The 19228-nt window shown below is 38.6% G+C and overlaps 1 protein-coding gene across 1 annotated transcript in view; it reads right to left on the reverse strand.

Moving 5' to 3' along the window:
• Nucleotides 1-1352: 1352 nt before the first annotated feature.
• The window catches only part of HNRNPLL (heterogeneous nuclear ribonucleoprotein L like), a 28163-nt gene continuing 10287 nt past the window's right edge, over nt 1353-19228 (reverse strand). The window contains exons 4-13 of the mRNA XM_064647775.1: nt 17230-17315; nt 14900-14996; nt 14739-14811; nt 10745-10816; nt 8882-9099; nt 8605-8726; nt 7754-7955; nt 6773-6830; nt 6556-6654; nt 1353-4597 (exon numbers count right to left, since the gene is read on the reverse strand). Coding sequence (XP_064503845.1) covers nt 4542-4597; nt 6556-6654; nt 6773-6830; nt 7754-7955; nt 8605-8726; nt 8882-9099; nt 10745-10816; nt 14739-14811; nt 14900-14996; nt 17230-17315 — 1083 coding nt within the window. The 3' untranslated portion in view covers nt 1353-4541. The remainder of the gene's footprint in view (nt 4598-6555; nt 6655-6772; nt 6831-7753; nt 7956-8604; nt 8727-8881; nt 9100-10744; nt 10817-14738; nt 14812-14899; nt 14997-17229; nt 17316-19228) is intronic.

Below are 19228 nucleotides of genomic sequence, written 5' to 3' on the forward strand. Positions count from 1 at the left end.
AATTAATGCATGGCTCTAGCCCAGGGAGCTGGCTGGGAAAGGTCAAGACAGGAAGGCTTGGCGTAGGACAGATAACAAAGCCTTCTCAACACAAGAAAAGGGACTAAGGTTACTTCCTTTAGAGAGCCATGGTCAAAAGCACAGCACAAGTAATCTGGCTGCATTAAGTTCCTCCACATCCTGTGGGAATTACAATTCCTGGAGAAAGAAATCTTCTATTTTTAACAGGGAAAGAGTATTATGCATTAGAAGACTTAACAGCACAAAAATATTTTGCTCTTTTAACTTGATAATGCAGCTGTCTAGAAATGGAAGTCCTTCACCCTTTATCAAATCAGTTGCATTAGCAGAAGAACTTGGGGGCCTCATCATCCCAAACCCTGAACAGCTACTTGTTTCAGGCTATTTTTATCTCAGACTATGGCTTTAAGGAACCCAACTGGCATGCTAGAAACATCACATTATCACGGGAGCCCATCTGATCACTCCTCTCCACAAGTATCAGTATTAATGGTGCAACAGAGAAGATACTGCCTTGCTACTCCCTCAGCATGCATAAAGTTTAACAGGCAAGGAAAACAAACGGAAAACTCTTGTTTTATAGGTGAAGAATGACAGCAAGTATTTCTCAACTCAAGAGTTCCCTGGTGAATACTATTAACATTTCTCACATCTCAGTCCACTGCCAGACCATTCTGTAGAGAAGCAAAGGTAGGCTGGGAAGAGCCGAGATTAACTTAAAACACATGGTCTTAACAATTAGGAACAAAAATGGCATCAAGGTAGAAATGAAGGAAGTATAAAACACACCTGACTCCTCAGGTGAGATCCTGTGTATCAGATCACTTCATGTTGCTACAGTTTAACATGCACCTCTCACCCCTGTCAGCCCCACAGTCTGGGAGAGAGAAACACAGGTCTAGTGAACTGTGCTCACCCCTTGTTCCTTAGTGACTTCCTCCCAGCACCACTTGTCCCTTGCTTAGATAGGATTCTCCACTCACCCTTGAATTTCACAACAAATCAGTCACACAGCATACTTCTCTCTGTTGTCATCCTAACCAGCGCACTGGTTAGACAGAAAAATAGACATAAAATACACAGAAAACCCAGGAATGGCTAAAAAACCCACTAGCAGATACAGACGTGAGAATGCAAGGTATTTTTAAAGAAGGGCACAAAAAAAAGATGTTTAAACACATCCCTGAAGTGAAAAAATAATTATTGAGCAAGCATGTTCATGTTCCCAGACTTCCATGTATTATTTAACAGAAGATACTGAATGTCTCCTGCTGAGCCACCACCATATTCAAACAAGATCAAGCACTGTTCACAAGAAAACACACAGCAGGAAAAGGAGCAAGTTGCATTTAATTACAACAAAAGGGGCTCAGCCAGTAACAAGCCAGCTTACCCCAAAGATTATCCCTTACTAAAAGACAGACACCACATTAAGTTGTATCATTCCTTTCATAAAGCAGGACACCCAAACACCTTCTCCATTGTTTCTTTTAAATCTTCTCTTATATCACCTGGCAATACACTCTATCTTACTGTGGTGGTATAGAAAGTCAAAAAACAACTCTTCCCACTTCTTGCATATACGGAAAAATAAATAGAAACAAGGATTAGAGTATCATGAGAGAAGAGGAACAGATCTCCACCTCAATATATCATATACCTCCAATGAAAGGTGACTCATTAGAAAAACAAACAACACTTCACAAACAAAGGAAACCCAAGAAACAAACAGTGGGACAGACACGAAGATATTACAGAGTGAATGCCAGCTGCTTACAAGCAGGGAATGTGCATAGCAACGTTCACTGTTTTGCTTGTATGGCTTATGCAAAAGAGACAGGAAAAAACTGCATTAAGAGACCTTAAAAGTTTAATTTTAATCTAACAATTACAGTAATGCTGCTGCCAAATGAGACAAACTTCACTTCCCCTGGAGCAACTAACTCTCCACCTGCCCCACTGTTTTGTCTCTACTCCAAAGAGCAAGATTAAAAGTGAACACAGATGTCGTGTGTGGAAGGAGACCAATCTCATTCCCTCCTGAGGACAAGCATCCATCCTTGCAGGCCCAAGAGAAGACATTATTTCCTTTAACAGCAAAACACCAACAAGGAATCTTTCCTGTTCTCATGAATACATGAGTAAGATGTTTCTTTTATGGAGAAAGTAGCTTGCACAACTTTTCCGTCTCCTCTCTTTTCTGCCCCACACGGCACAGGCTACTCATTTTGCATATGGGACATATCAGTTGTTATCAAGTCCTCTAAGACATACCCAGAACTATGCTTCATTCATCTGGGAAGCCACAGGAAAGATGCCTTTCACCTGAAGATCTTAGGCACTGAATGCTGTGATCCACTGAGGACACCAAAACATTAAAGTGCATTTCTTTTTTTTTCTTTTTTCTTTTTTTTTTTTTTTAAACCTGAATGTTTTAAGGGTCACTCATCCCACATTGCAAACTGGACCAACAGAAAACATGCTATTTTTAATGCTCAACTACAAACAACTTGACTTCTGAAACTACATTAATACAAATAGCAATGCAAGTTAGGACAGAAGAAACAGGTTTCCACAGAACATTCAAGTTATGGAAGAGCAATGAAAGACTGGGAGAGACCTTTTACAGTTAAAACACTAAGCAGCACAGAGCATTTCAATAGTACCCAGCATTTCTGGGGCAAGTAGCAACATATGGCACACAAGTGGAAGCGTCTGGAAGCAATTTCTGGGGGAAGAGCACTGCAGCTGAAAGAGTATTAGCAGTGCCCCTAAAATGCAACTCAGTTTACCACCTCCCAGACAGGAGGCTAATATTACTCCAAACTCTGTGCTGAAAGAGCTGCCAAAGAGCAGCTGTGCTTCAGTTCCCAGGTTGGACCTACTAGAAGCCTGATGTGAATACCTGAAATACTCATTACCTAAAGCATGAACAAAATGGAGGTAGACAGGACAAAAATGAATCACTGTTGATGAGAAAACCTGAAGGACATCTGATACATTTTCCCCTGTGTGATAAGGAGTATTTGCCTTGAAATTAAGAATGGGGAAAATGCAGTCTGTATTGAAAGATGTGCAGTGGCCACAGCCTATAAACATGCTGCAACATAACCTGTCAAGGACAAGCAAACTGCACAAACCATCTTGCCTAAAAGATGGATATAGATAAAATGTGTAAAGATAGGAAAAAGAACTTGTATGATAAAGTATAAAATAGCTGATAAAGTAACTTCCCTCTGACAACTAAGAGCAGAACTGAAATAGCCCTAAACACTTTGCTACAAATTCAGAAAGGGGAACAAACACAGAGCCTAGGACAACAGCTTCCAGGCTTCCCTGCTTGGATTCCCATTTCTGGGGGTTTAACCCAAATGAGATACAACTCCAGTTCCAGAAGAGATCTTTCAAAGTACTGGGACAAAATAAATAATCTTCCCCAAAGTGAAAGATTTCTCGCCTTGTTAATTTTACATCATGTTATCATTGTCTGAATCCCACTGAGACTACCTCAGTTTAAGATACAGCCTAGCCAAGACTATCCACCCTATGAATTCTTTCATGGTCATAACAGATGTTTAAGATAAATCAGACAAAAGAAAACCTTGAATTAACTGTCCAGGTATGAGAGAGTATGGTGGGGCTTGCTTTTTGTTTTAACTATTTCTACCACCTTGGTTTCTTGTCATATACCCAACTTTTACCATTCAGTATGTCATAAACACTGCTTTAAAAAAAGAGTCAAAAGGATATGTTAAACACCAAAGATTCAAGTTTAAATTATGGAAAATGAGGATGAACACATTGATACAGGCTTGTAACTTTAATTTTTAAAAGGCCCCTACGGTGGAACTAGCTATAGATGGCATCATGCTAATGCAAATGGAAAATAGTTTAAAAAAAAAACCAAACAAAACCACTTTAAATAAGTATGAATCATACCATACATGTGTACATACTTTAAAATTTTCTATGTCAGCTTTGTTTGAAATATAAATCAAGTCTATACTACTAAAAGTTCAGTATGTGCAACATTAACCCGATCAAAGCATTTTATAAATACAAGCTTTTTAGTATTGCAACATACTTCACTACTTAACATACTGAAAAACAAGTCCTACATTTAAAATTCTGATGTAATAGTTCTATCTGCCAATTAAGATTAAAAATGGAAAAATACTTGCTAATCTTTAACATTTTGAAAATGCAAATATATTTCGATTTTGAAAAGAAACAATCTTGGTTATACTACTGGTGCTTCTTTAGACATTTGAAAACACTACACTAACAAAATACAAACTCTGTAGTAAGCTTACAACATGTACTTCTCAGAGGCAAAAAGAAAAAAATCTGGTTTGTATTTATGAAGGAACATCCATTTATTATAAAACAAGATAAAAGATATTAGAATTAAGTTGAAACAAGGCAACATTAGAACAACCACTTTAGAGCTTTGTGAACGAAGTGTAGTTTTAAACTTGCAAATCGAGGTGAACGTAGCTCTTAACATGCTGTCCTCTTCTCTATAAATGGGATGAAGTAGAGAAGCAAAGCTTCAAGGTATACGGGTTGGAGCCATCTGTGAGGAGACAACACAGAACAGACTGTGGGCATCTTGCGGAGCCCGGCTCTCCTGCTGATCAACATCACCTTCCGTGACCTGACGAGTTCACCAACTCTGTATATTTAAGACTCACACCTCCCTGCCTACCCCCACCAGTGTCCCACAGACACCAGGTGACCTGTTAGTAGATGTTACTGATACTCTACCAGCATTTTTAACATAAAAATGAAGTGATGGATCTGGCTGCAAGGTAATATACATCAAACTCCAAACGCAGTACTATACACAAGAAAGAATTTACCATTATCACTGCCCCTCCTCCTGGCTGAACTATTTATAAAAGTAGTATTCAATAGGCAAAAGAGTTCTAAGACAAAAGGCATAGATATTTAAGGAAGTCAAGACTTAAAATGAGGCAGAGCTCTACCAGAGTGGCACTGGACAGTGTTTACATGTGTTTGACTGAGAAAAGAACAGCAGGATGTCCAGCACACCCTTCGGGCCTCTCCAGAAAGCAAAGCATAAAACAACTCCTCTCATTTGAAAAAGGTGTCAAGATCCACAGACGGCAGCACACATCTGCCTCTCAGATAGTGGAAGCTAAGCCCTCCTGGTTCAGCCATCTTATTACAGCAAGTCTGGACCAGCAGTTCTTGGTTTAAAACACTGCTTTTCCCTGTGATAGCTGTATCTTGGATTATGCATTAAGGTTTCCCTTTTTCTTGTTGAAAGAGAAAGATCTTTTGCTGTTACCACCTCTTCAAACTGAGATAAAACTGAAATTGTGAACAGTATGTTATCAATAATATCTTCAAAAATATTCTGCCCCAAAGTAATCTCAGTCTATTATTAAGATGGTGGACCAAAAATGTGGGAGAATAGGAATGACTAAACTGTTAATACTTCACAGGGAGAAAAACTCATAATACTTTGGAGAAGGTAGTTTAGAATAGTATTAGACACTGGCTGGATTCAATGTTTTGTCTGTGAACACCTGGAAAAATTCCATTTAATCCAGTAAACTACCTTAATTGTCCAGTGCAGACCTGGCCTACTGTGTATTTGTTCGGCAGGTGAACTCCCCCTGCTCTATTCTTCCTAGTTTGGAGCTAAATTCAGCTGGGCCTCACAGTTTCTAGTTTCAAAGAGAACCCAGTACAGAAGCAGTAAATTCAGAGTAATAAGCTGAGTAACTTAAAGAATCTTCTGCCCAAGACACTCAAGATTTTTCTGTATTTACTGTGAAAGAATCATAGAATCATATAATGATTTGAGTTGGAAGGGTCCTTAAAGATCATCTAGTTCCACCCCTTGCCATGGGCAGGGATGTCACACACTAGATTATGTTGCTCAGAGCCCCATCCAACCTGGCCTTGAACACTGCCAGGGACAGAGCATCCACTACTTCTCTGAGCAACATGTTCAGTGGTTCACCATCCTCACAGTCAAGAGTATCTTCTTAACATCTAAACTTTAAATCTCTCCTCTTTTAGTTTAAAACCATTACCCCTTGTCCTATCACTATTTGCCCATGTCAAAAGTCGTTTGCTCTCTCTTTTTTTATAGGTCCCCTTCAAGGTACTGAAAGGCTGCAATAGGGGCACCTCAGAGCCTCCTCTTCCCCAGGCTGAACAATCCTTATTGTCTCAGTCTTTCCTCAGAGGAGAGGTGATCCAGCCATCTAATCATCTTTGTGTCCCTCATCTGGATTTGCTCCAACAAATCCTTCCTGTGCAAGGACTCCACAGCTGGGTGCAGCACTCCAGGTGGGGTCTCACCAGAGCAGAGCAGAGCAGAGGGGCAGAATCACCTCCCCTCGACCTGCTGGACACACTGCTTTGGATGCAGCCCAGGGTGTCGTTGGCTTTCTGGGCTGCGAGTGCACATTGCTGGGTCATGTCCAGCTTTTCATCCACCAAGTCCTTCTCCACAGAAAAAAATTTCTAGCAGTAAGAATAGGAAAATTTACTTACTTGGGACTCTTATCTGGTAGTGATTAAGTACAGTGAGAGCTTCCACTGCGTCTGTCTTACATTCCCATTCCAACAGACCAGACAATGTTTTGGCAGAAGCTGTCCAAATGAGAAATAAAAAAAGGGAAATAGGGGATCAGTAACGTCTCCTGGCAGCATATGTTCAGATCAAAATTGGAATTCAAATAATTCCCCAAACAGGTCAAATTTTACTTACGTTTTGGATCAAACACTTTGTATTTAATAAAGCTGAGAACTTCATGATCCTCACATAACTGTCACAAAAATAAAATAAGACATAAAACTCCATTAAAAATGCATATAGATACATTAGCAAAAATTTCAAGTTCCTAGAAGAGACACACAAAACCAAAAATACTGACTCTTTCAAAGACTTTAGAATTTATGGCAAATTATTATTTTAAAAATGTTTAGATTATTCTTATTTAAATTATTCTTTAGAATACCATTCTTTAGTACACAAAACAAGGCTCCTATATCTGTGATATCACTACTATCTCAAAGAACATATCTAAATAGTAAGTTCTAATTTTTGACATTCCTACTTCAATACAGTAGCTCAGACATTGTACACACAAGGACACCACTTGTGACCCAGAGTTAACTTTCAGACAGAGTCAGGAAAAAAAATATTTTTATTGAACTGAAAAAGAACTCACTGAACTGTCAGCAATTTTACCACTGCCTCCAGCTAAGAGGCCCAGTATTGCATGTTTTAAGCATCCAGAATTCATTTAGGACTCAACTGTGCAAAGTGTCCCAGGTGCATTCTTCTCTCCATTCCAAAACATCCTAGCAGTCGTTACAGTAACCATCTCAGGGAATCAGTAAATCTTTCGTGAATTGTAGTCCTAACTTTCATGTATTTGGTTTTGTGTGTCTCTTCCCTTTCCTCCACAACCCCCCCCCCCATTAAGCTCTTCAACTTTATTTCCAGGATTTTGTTTCTCACATTAAAAAAAATAAATTAAAAAATAAATAAAATTGAAAGAGTAACTCCAGCATTGTGAAAATATCGCATCTTCTATAGAGAGGGGCTACAAATGTATTTTAAAGAACAGATTCTCCTCCAGTGGCTATGCTATAACCACCCCAGTTATTTCTTTTTAAAAGTAGCACCATGTAAAGCTGGGATAGAGCCCAAAAGCACTGTATGCCAATCATTCCAATTGCCTACCTTTACAAATGTTTCTTCAGTTACACACAGGGGAACATTATAATAATGCAGCACACAGGAGGGTGGTTGGATGATGTTCTTAGATGCCTGGCCAGCACTGGTGAAGCGATTGTTCTTACTCATTGCAAAATCCTTGTAACTACTCGTGCCATCCTCTAGTTCAAATATCTGGCTTGGAACTACTGAATGCTGCTTGGAAACACTGGAATTTAAGGATAGATAGAAATAGATAAAGTTTCTTAAATAATTAAGATTCTTAAATAATTGCAGATTATTGATCTAACCGGAACAGAGTTGACATTTCTTTGTAACAATCTGAAATACAGTAAGAACAAGATGTGTTGGATTTGACACCTTGCTTAAAAAATACAGAAAAGATGGATAAGACACATTAGGGAATACAGTTTACTAAAGGCCAATCCATGTAATGCCAATATGCATTATTAATGTAAATAAATAAAATTATAAATCGTAATAAATCAATCTCAGAATGGTTGAGGTTGGAAGGCACCTTAAAGACAATCTAGTTCCAACCCCCATGCCATAGGCAGGGACACCTTCCACAAGACCAGGTTGCTCAAAGCCCCATCCCACCTGGCCTCGAACACTTCTAGGGATGGGGCATCCACAGCTGCTCCAGGCAACCTGTGCCAGGGCCTCACTACCCCCACAGTAAAGAATTTCTTCCTAACATCGAATCTAAATTCACCCTCCTTCAGCTGAAAGCCAAAACAAACAGCTGAAAATTGGAAATCATAACTCCAACAATGACAACAGAATAATGAGATATTGTCTGAAACCTCATTCCATCTGCTCACTAGTAGACTATTAATCTGATAAAACATATTTACCAGACATTAAGTCTCTTTCCAAACAACTTGACGTTATTGAGATGTGTGACTGCTCTTTCTACAGCATACTCATCACCCATTTCCACCAGTGCTGTGCCTGGAATAGTCTTCATAAATTTCACCTGAGATAGGTAAGGTAAAAAAAATAACATTGCAACAAACAGCCCAACCAATAGTTTTATAAATTAGTAGGTAATATTTTTAGACCATCTCAGACAGGTTTTTCCAAAGCATTTAAAAGTAGTAGTTTCCAAGTTTCTAATAAATGATGCCTTACCTTCTCAATGTTTCCATACAAGCAGAACAGGTTGAATACCCTTGAACAGTTCATCTTGAGCTGATGCAACCCACTGACCATGACAACCGACCCAGAAGGATTTCCACCATGCATGTAAGAAGAGGATGCCTGGGGCAATGGATAAGCAACAAGTTCTGGAGTGTCCCGAGATCCCATTCGGTACCGGCTTGGCAAGGGCAACAAAGGACCATGTGATCCTAAGGAGATGAAAGACCATGTTTTCATATTGTTTGAAATAAGTTTCGCTACTTAATCAGGCATTTAAGCCCACATACATAATGCATATTTAAAGGAGATGTTGAAGGTTACAGTAGTTGCCATTAATGCTTTTTCCCTTTTAAAGACAACAAAACAAAGCAAAAACAATAACAACGACAAAAAAACCCCAAACCACCAAACAAAGAAACCCTCTTCTATTTAATTTAATGTTCCAAGTCTCTTCTTACACTACCAGGTAAGATATATCCAAGCGAAAACAGGTATTTCAGTAATTACAAAAATAGTATCTTTCCTGCACCATACAAAATATTTGTACATAAACATATTGGAAGAAATATTTAAAATCAATCTTCAGAAATATTCCCATGTCTACTTATAGAGGTACATGGCACCAAAAAGAATATTACAGAGCAGGGGAAACTAACCAAAAGGAGTGAACTTTTAGCCAGAGACCAGGAGAGATGACACAGCTCTTTTTTCCAGAGACATGAGATTAAGTCAGAAGACTGCCTTCCTACAAAATGCTCATTTGGAAGAAACAGGAATACTTAAACCCCCTACATTAATGCAAAATGAAGCAGTCCAATTTTCCACTACAGGTAAAGTGACAAGTTTCACTGAAAGAGACAATTTCTTTTTTTTGTTTAAATGATGAGACACTACTAGTAAGCAATACCTCTATTTACAGAAAACATTGGAATTACAGACCAAGAGGAGGATCCCTGCTTTTCTGAGACAAAAATAATGTGAAATTCACATAAGCTAAGTATAAAAGGAACCTCTTGTCCTTTTTTGCCCAGCAAAAAGCAGTAATGACAAGGAGACAGTGATATAGGAGGAGACAGACACATTACTTAAGGCAAAAGGATATATCAGAAGAATGAAAAAAGAACATCACTGAATCAAGGTGGAACTTGGAAAATCTGGAGATTTGAAGAACCTTTTAGAAAGAGTAGATAGGATGTCAACCTACATTGTAAAATATCATAAACACCTTTGCAAAGAAAGAGGCAAGACACATCACATTGCATCTGACAGCTGAGAGAGAAAATAACTAGAAAAGTTATGTCTAGGTGGGGACATTTTTTTCTCAACCATGAGGTCTTGGTCTAGACAGACCTTCATCTACAGAAAGCACTGGTAACAACTGCAGCAGTAATTCCAGACCATCATTCCTATACAGTCACACAGCTATACCTTTTCAGAATTAGCTGAATTAGAAGAAACACAGCACCTACAATTCATAGCTTTGCGTGCAAGAGTGTCAGAGCTCTGTGTTGCATCAAACCATTGATCAAGCTATGTTGCTGTTTTCTACAAGGAAACTGCTCTCCCAATACATTTGTAATTTTCTATCCATTGCTAGGCTGATGGCAACTGAAAGGAAACATTCTTCCAAGCAATAAATACGTAGAGCTGGATGCTCTCTATGAAAGGAAGAGGGAAGGCAATGAATGTACATGGGTTTCAGTGAACCAACAGTGTTTTCAGGACGTAGGACTGACAGCACCGCAGGTGAACTGCTCATGCTGAAGGGATCCACCTTCAAGCATTGACTGAATATTTAGAATTCCACACAACATGTAAAGAAATCATAACCACCTTTCATCTTACGTCACTTACCATAACCATCATGTCTAAAGGATGATGGGTGCTCTCCCAAAATAGCTTGCCTCTGCCGGCCCTTCCCTCTGTCTAACATGTGGGAAGGGAAAGAAAACAGTTTAGTAATCACAACTATGCACTTGACTTCTCCAGTTAAGACACAAAGCTTCTAGTTAAGAAGCAAAACAGTAATCTGAGTCCTTGTTAATTTTATAAATGATTTCTCATTCACTGTATGTCTAAAACCACAAGATGTAGCCCTGGGACACCAAAATTAAAAGACTGCCATCTGTATAACAAAATTGCACTTAAGTTGATTGGGGGCAGTGGCCAATGAGGAGATGCAGATATTTAAAGTTTATGGAAATACCCAATAGTTTTCCTAAACAGACACCACACATTAGTATAGAAAACACCATACAGCAGAATTTACCTATGTGTCTCTTAAAACAAATTTGAAATGCAGTACTTTTGAAAGACAGTACCTGAATCATAATATTAGCTTCAACAGCAACACATTTTCAAAGTGGGCTTCTTTCAAGAAGTTTCAGCATAAGCCAACAACAACCTGTATTACATGGTTTCATAATCAGTAAACAGAGAGCATTACATATGTGTACATATATATTTACAGAACACCTACTGATTTATGGGCGTGCTGAAAGGATTGTACATTATGGCATTATCAGCAGCACGTAACAGTTTAATTGAAGAAAAATATCACTGAATAATGCACTTAAACAGTCAATCCTTTAAGAAAACCCAGTTCTCTAGGACATAAAGTTAAGCAAGGGATCTACATTAATGGAGGAAACCAATGCATCACAGCCAAAGCTGTATTTTCTAATAAGATCCATGCTGCACAACAAAGAAAATCTAAACTTCCAGACTTCTTTGTGGTAAGCAACGATTGTTTTCTTACAATTAAAAAAGCCACATTGAAAAGATGGGGCAAGACATTTATCAGTCTACAACAGTTCCCAGGAAATTTAAGTATGACTGCTGAAAATAGTAAATCCAGCCCAATGCAGTTGGAGGTATTTCCCCTGAAAAACAGGAACTATCCGCATTATACAACAGTGGGAGATGAAAACACATGTGCCCTTTCTGCTCAGGATTTTGAGGACAGGTTCCAAGTCAGATATTTACTTTGATAAAAAAGACTGAAGAGAGAACAGTCCTGAACACTTTCAACTATATAGAAGAGAGACTACTGTTGTCAAGTTTTGCTTTTCCATTCCCTTTTCAGGGTAACGGCTCTGGTTCGTGGCTCTAGAAAGCAAAGGGGTGTCATATTTTGAGCATTTAAACTGTATGCAGTAATCATCTTTCAGAAAAATCAGTTCTGTAATTCCAGTCTGTGGAGCTAAATCCTTTGAAACTGTCCCCAGTAAAATCCAGTAAAGTATCACATTTTTCAAATAAAGAATTCTGGGAGAACAGTCTGACAAATATTTCCTCCTTGTAGTAGTGTACTCCACTGCTCTCTCCTTGCCCTACACTTGTTCCTCCTTCCTTGAACAAAATCCCTTGATTGTGCCAGTACAAATACTTGTGTAAACAAGCACAGAAACATACATAAGAACTGATTCTGTGTTAAAAATAATTCTGAAAGGAAAGGTTCTTTATAATCTTGTTTAAGTTTGGTTTTGTTGATTTTTGGGTTTGTTTTTAAATCAGGTCCTTGAGTCACTGACTGTGCTGGTATTACCACCAAAAGAAATGCTTCAAATTATAGTTTGAACATTCTGACTAAAGGCAAGTAGAATACTAAGTCAGGTGTGGTTTTGGTTTAATCTAATGCAACATGGGTTCATAGCAGCAGGCACTTGTAAGGAATTTTACTTCAGTGGAGAAATATTATGTGCAAGTCTGTAATTTGTTACCATAAAGCACTAAAAACAGTTCTTAAAAAAAAAAAAAAAAGGAAGTCATTAGCAAAATGCATTTCCTTCCTAACATTTGAAAAGGAGATGTGAAAATCTGAAAGGATTTATCAGCATGTCTGTCCCTGGAATGAAATTCCTTTGGGCTAAGATCTTCCTGCAGTGAGAGCCCTACAGTTTGGGACACGTGAAGTTCAAAACCCAAACAATGATGTTGCAAGAGTAAGTTGAAGCACAGATACAAAAACACACTCGATCTCTCTCAATGAAAACCCCAACTCCTGAATTACTTTGTGGGCAAAATTGCTCTAGATGTCTGCTTTCTCAAGTACATTTCAGTGTTCATTCAACAATTTATATTCTCATTTTCTAGATAAGTGGATGTGAACCACAGTAAATGAAAAATCATGCTATATACAATATACAATGAGATATATATAAGGCTAATTTTTTTCCTCTTACGTGTAGCAGGGTGATGTATAGAGAACAGAGACAGTAACAAAAGGAAAAGAGTAGAATGAGAGTTCTTGAGAAAGAGCAAGCCATTCCTATCCTAAGTTTTTCATTTTCCACTGTTTGCTCTGTTTGGGGGAACCTTAAGTTCAGACAGCCATACTTATCTGCAGACCAATTACATAATATAATTAGATGGACAATCTTACATGTCAGTCTCCAAACACTGCAATAACCAAAAGATATGAGGGTCAAATTAATCCTTCAAATTTTTCAGATTTTTTTTCTTGCCCTTGAGTTTTGAGTTTCTTCAGAATCCCTTTATTTTTAACTCAAGAATTTGAGAAAAAAAATTGAATCCCAATACAAATAGTCATAATCTACAAGCTGCAGCCAATACTGTAGCTCCCTTGTTAACTTTTTACAAGAACTTCATTTTGAAAATCCAAGCCCTAAGTTTTTAGTTGTACAACAGTTTTACAAGCCCAGCGTCTCTGCAGAGTTACTTTGAAAGTGCATATCTCTTGAGACAGCGAAGCCCTGGTTCTCATATAGCCTTTGGTAAGGAGATAGTCTATCTTGGTCACATTATCTTCACTTTTCTAACTTTACATTGAACACATTATTGTACATAGATAACTGAACACTGCACTCAATAGTTACAGATTTTTGTTTTCTTTTTTTAAATAAACACTTTACAGGAGTCAGGCTACACAGCAGTTTGACTGTACATATATAATCATAGATTCCACTGACATGAATTAAGCTCTGGTAACTTTTACAGCTGAGTACTTAAGAGACAGTACCAAATATGAATCTCCCTGCTTTATTACTTTTGTATAGCTGAGGGGGGGCTAATGATATTGCACTGCTCAGTTCCAACTATCTACATATAAGAATTAAATTTCCCTACTACTAGACAATATTTACACTGTTAGGTCTGAATGCAACTCTCACATACAGCAAGTAATAAAAAGATTACAATGTCAATGATATCAACAAGAGTTTCTTAATTTTGGATGTTCTCAATTTTTCAGTGGTAATTTTAAGGGAAATAAGACCAGCATACATACAAGCTTTAACAGAATGGGTACAGTCTATCATGTTATTCATCCCATACAAATCTGAAGTACTGAAAATGTCCTCCTTTAAAAACTTGTGGTGGTGTTGCATGCAGTATGCAGACAAGGTAAACTGCAAGTCTGAGTTTTTTTCAGAGGGTTTGTTTGTTTGGGGTTTTTTTTGCTGATGCCGATGTGGTGCATGATGAAGTGTAGAGTCAGCCTGCTGAAGTCCTCTATCCTTCTTAATGCCTTGTCCAACATAGGGGAAAAGAGTCCTTTCGAAGGAGAAGCAGTGTGCAAGTTTGTAGTTTATAAGGAATAGTCTGTGCCAGGTTTCCTCTCCTCCAAAGAGAGAGAGCTGCTTGGAGAAATGCAAGTCCTTGAGAACTGCGAAGGTGCTTGCAGGTGTGGGCTCCTTGTTGAACTAAGTGGCTCAAGCACACGGCAGTAGGGGGCACTAGGGCTCAGGGTTAATTCCCTGGCTGGTGACACAGCCTTCAGCAGCACTGGCCTGCTTTGGAATGACTATTGCCATACAGCCTGACCACGTGTGAAGGATTGTCATTAGTACAGTCAAAACATCTACAGGGATAACGTATGAAAACCTACCTCGTCGGCCCAGATATGGCTTAGTGTAGTCCCAACTATCGTTGTCGTTTCTAATGACATTAAGTCGAGTTGGCTGTTCAAATAAAGTAAAAGTGAAAAAGGTTAAGTCTTGACTATATATATTTTTCTAGTAAAATTAAAAGAAAAGGTCCAAGCATTACCCTTGCATATTCAATTTTTAGTGTGCAGCATCCTGCATAGATATCTGCTCCATTGAGTGCAGCCTTCGCCTTCTGGGCACAAAATACTGATTCAAACATACACATCATGTTAAGGATTTTTTTCCCTCAGGTGTCTCAATCATGTCCCTTTTATCTGATACGGCTTTATTTTTGTAGCCTGCAGATATTTCACTTTCGTATACACTACAGGAACTCCATACAGACTTATAAAAAATGACCAAAAAGTACATTTGGGTTCAACTTATGTGAAAAGATGTGCTCAGCACACGATGACACCATTCATAAATTAGTAAATTCCTCAGTGGATTATATGGATGAAAGCTTTGTTTATGCTCTGATCTTATGCCATTTAGAAGGGGATTCTGGTGCAGTTAGTAATTTTCATCAGAAGACACAGAGAGTTACCAGCAAGTCTAGAGAATATTTGATGGGAAAGTTCAAGCTGCATCATTCGGGAAGGAGTCAGAGTTCTGGTGTGAGAAGGTGTGATTTAAGACAACGCTTCCCTTCTCACAGCATTGGCTAGAGATTTGTGGGTAGGGAGAACATGAACTCAGAGTAGTTACTTTACAGCAAAACAAACCAAGAAAGTGTACATCCTTTTAGCTTGTTAGCCAAATAAAACCACGTAACTAAGAGAACTTTGAATGAAGAAATCATCATTCTGCACCAAAAGAAATACAACAGGTAGATGCATGTACCAGGCTCCAACCCATAAGTTATTTCATATGCTCTGTGTACTCCAAGATTAGTTCTATGATTAGCAGAAAAATGTACCTGAGCCTTGGCACATCACAGCCCATGATCTCATACACACTCAATAACATATGGTGTCAGAAAGCCTGAAATTTGCAGCAGAACAGACCTTTTGCACTATGCTTTGATATCATTTAGTGAAGTTTTGGAAGTAGTCTGTAACAATAGCATATGCCTTGAGTTTTACCACATTCCTGCGGCCCAACTTCTTCCAAGGTGATGCAGGTTCACTGTGGAATTTAAAAGTGAGAAAAGCTAAGCTTCCCACACCTATAAGGAAGTGACACTGGCTAGAACTGTGGGAGCACATTTGCAAAAGTAATGGGTACTGCAATTAGCATTTAATTTTTAGTAAATTTTTTAACTTTTCAGATAAGGCTTGTCTTGAAGCTCACTTTCCTCCTCCCCCCGTTTACTTTTGTAATGCTGCTGCATTACTCACTTGTGAGTTTTCTTTCAACTGCTGGTTGTTTTTTTGTTTTTAATAAAAGGCACGTTACAGAATTTAATTCAAAGGACATAAGTATGACAGTTTCCAAGTGTGGGGAGGATCCTGCACACAACTTCCCTAATCTTTCACAAGACACAGAATAAGCCCTGACTGTACAAGTCATCTGATCCAGACAACACCACTTACCACAAACTTAACAAATACAGTAAGTCAAGCTACTATCTGTTAGGACACATAGTTTGTTTAAGTCTTCTACATAAATAGCAATTAGTTTGCTTTTATGGAAGTTAGGGTAGCTGTCTTTGCCTGGGAAATCACCAATGCAGCCACTGGTTAAGTCCTGTTTTACAAAAGGGACTCACTAATAAAGCTTGCCCAATTAGTAGCATCTGAAATCACAAAGGAATGCCTGAGATTTTGGTAAATTTTGTCCAGATAACAGCTCAAAAATGGAGAGTAATCAGCCTTTAGAAAGATGGCTATCAGAGTTTTATAAGTGAAGGCATATAATCATATCAGACTTTAGACTTTGCGAACGCCAGTAACACACAACCCTGAACATTCGACTCAACCTACATACAACTTAATATCACAGAGCAAAGAGTAGGATAACAGAGCAGGGAACTTCTTCAACACATGATGAACGGGTGTTGAAGGCCTAAGTTGGTCTTGTGCTTTACTGAAGTCAGAATAGTAAGACAAGCAGTACATGCTGGAACTAATTTAGAAGAGTCTGAAGTCAAATTGCATCCCTGCAATCCCTTACCCACTTCTTGAGTATCAACACAGGCAGAAGCCATGAAACTTTTATGTACAAGGGGTTGTCAAATCTATGACATATTTTGTGTCTGCAATTATTAGCCTTAGGGGCTATAAACATGGCTATCAAGACCACGATTGACAATGCCATTTTCCCACAAAGATGACATGTGTAAGTGCTACCTTGTTTTACAGACATACAGAAATCAGAAATTAAATCTTAGACAGAAATTAAAAAATAATTTGGTCTCAAAATTACATGGTATTTTTCTGACATTCTCACGTTAAACCCATCTGAAGCCAAGAACCTACAGAAAAAAAAAATTGCACTCAAAAAGGATATTCAACCATGGCTTGTATTCCATTTCTCTTGAATATAACAATGCGCTGAACCTTTCCAACAGGGTTGCACACTGTATACAAAACATCCTAAGGAAATAGAAAAAAATATTTTAGTCAGATGTGAAATTCCGAATACTTTTGGTCCACAGAGCATTGGCATTTAAATGCCAAAGAGCAAAGAAAAGGCTTGTTAACTTTTCATTTCTTATTTTCCTCTATACAATTTTTACATTCACGATTAGCATTTTTTATGGATTAATGTAATATAGGCAATCAAATCTGAAAACCAAGAAAAAAAAGTCCTATATGAAGTACTCATGCAAACATTAGTTTAACAAGTATCTTCAACTGCGTTAAGACCCAGTAATTGCATCCATGCCTCAAGCTCTGCTACCTTTGAAGCCTGCACTGCAGCTGGTCTACCAAAGCAAAGAGAAACAAAGTGGCACTGTAGTTACAGCACATTTCATTTCATGAGACTCTAGCAGCTGAGTTCATGTTCATTTTCAGAGAGTAACCGGGGATAGTCCAAGATGTAAACTTGGGTAGCTTATCAGAAAGAGAATTTCAATCGTTTTCACCTGAATCAGAGACAGTCCAAGTGTCCAGGTGCTATGTTTCTTCACTTAAGGCAGAGAAAACTTCTGACAGGAAAGCGAATTCATGACTGGATTCATGCAAACCCATTGTTAACGCTCTGCTTTCAGCAGCATTTGTCTGTATTACAAGGAACCAATAAAATTCAAGACCATCCTCAGTGCTGCAGGGGAACCAAACAGTAAGGGGTAAAGCTCGCCTTACTGCACATCAGGCCAGCCCAGGATGTGGTGCTGGGAGTAACTCAAACTACAGTCGATTACACGTAACAGAAACCAATCTCCAGCATTCATCTCGCCAAGAAAAATAAGTTTATTTTAGAGTGATTATACACCCAAACTCAGAATTCCCAGGATTCAGGCTTGAGAACCCAAACAAACAGGAACTGTGATTTCTGAAAACAATTCACCCATTAGACCATATTCAAACAGCTGAAAGCACATAAGCTTTACTGGACAGCCAGTTTCATAACTACACCTAGCAGGCAAAGGCACTACACCTTGGTGAAACACTCTACTGCAATCCATTTTTTCTTTCTTTTCTTTGTATCTAAACCAAATACCTCCAAAATGCTCATTCCAGGATCTTGGGGTATATCCTTAGGTTTATTTGGCTGACATGAGGGAGAAGGGGGAAGCAAGTAGGTATAGTACTTATTATTATGTTTTGCAGAATAGAGGAGCAACTGGGAGGCACAGGGGCAGGGGACATGCTGGATTTCTTAAAACTAAAACAAACACAGCCCACATACCCCCCCACGCACACAAGGAGAAACTAGAAAAAGAGTATGTATTATTGCTGGCTAGAGCTGCAGTGGTGTAACTTCTGGCTCTTAGAAAGTACCATAAGCCTTAATATATTATCTCTAAATAAAAACAAACCAACCCCAACACACACAACAAACCAAAAACATTGGCCATACTCAGGGGCCTTGCTCCAGACACTGGTGGAGTGTTTTGCATAGCTAAATGAAGCAAACAGAGGAGATTGTCAACCTTAAGATTTTTAGAAAATGGACGGACATTTTTGGAAAGAATTCAAGCATCCTGAACCCATAAACAGTAGGATCTATGAGATCATTTATAGGTATATTTTCTATGCACGCTCCACAGCACAAGCGGCTGCCCTCCATCTCCTCTTGTTTGGGAGAAAAGATTCCCAGAAACTTTCCAGCCCCAAGTGACATTAATTTTCAGGCATACGACTTTCTTTCATAATTTTGGCCCGTTGGCCAAGTCCAAAATTTGTGTTTTTCTCGTCACATTCTTAAGCTGTTACAGGTACAGCTGCTCTTTCCCAGCTCCTGTGACCCTGCTAGACTACACTGTCTTCAATGAGCTCTGATGCTTGCCAGTAATTCTGGAAATTTGCCTGCTTCTAGCACTCATTGGTATATGATAAGC

The sequence above is a fragment of the Pseudopipra pipra genome, chromosome 3 (genome assembly GCF_036250125.1).
Source record: "Pseudopipra pipra isolate bDixPip1 chromosome 3, bDixPip1.hap1, whole genome shotgun sequence".
Lineage (NCBI taxonomy): Eukaryota > Metazoa > Chordata > Aves > Passeriformes > Pipridae > Pseudopipra > Pseudopipra pipra.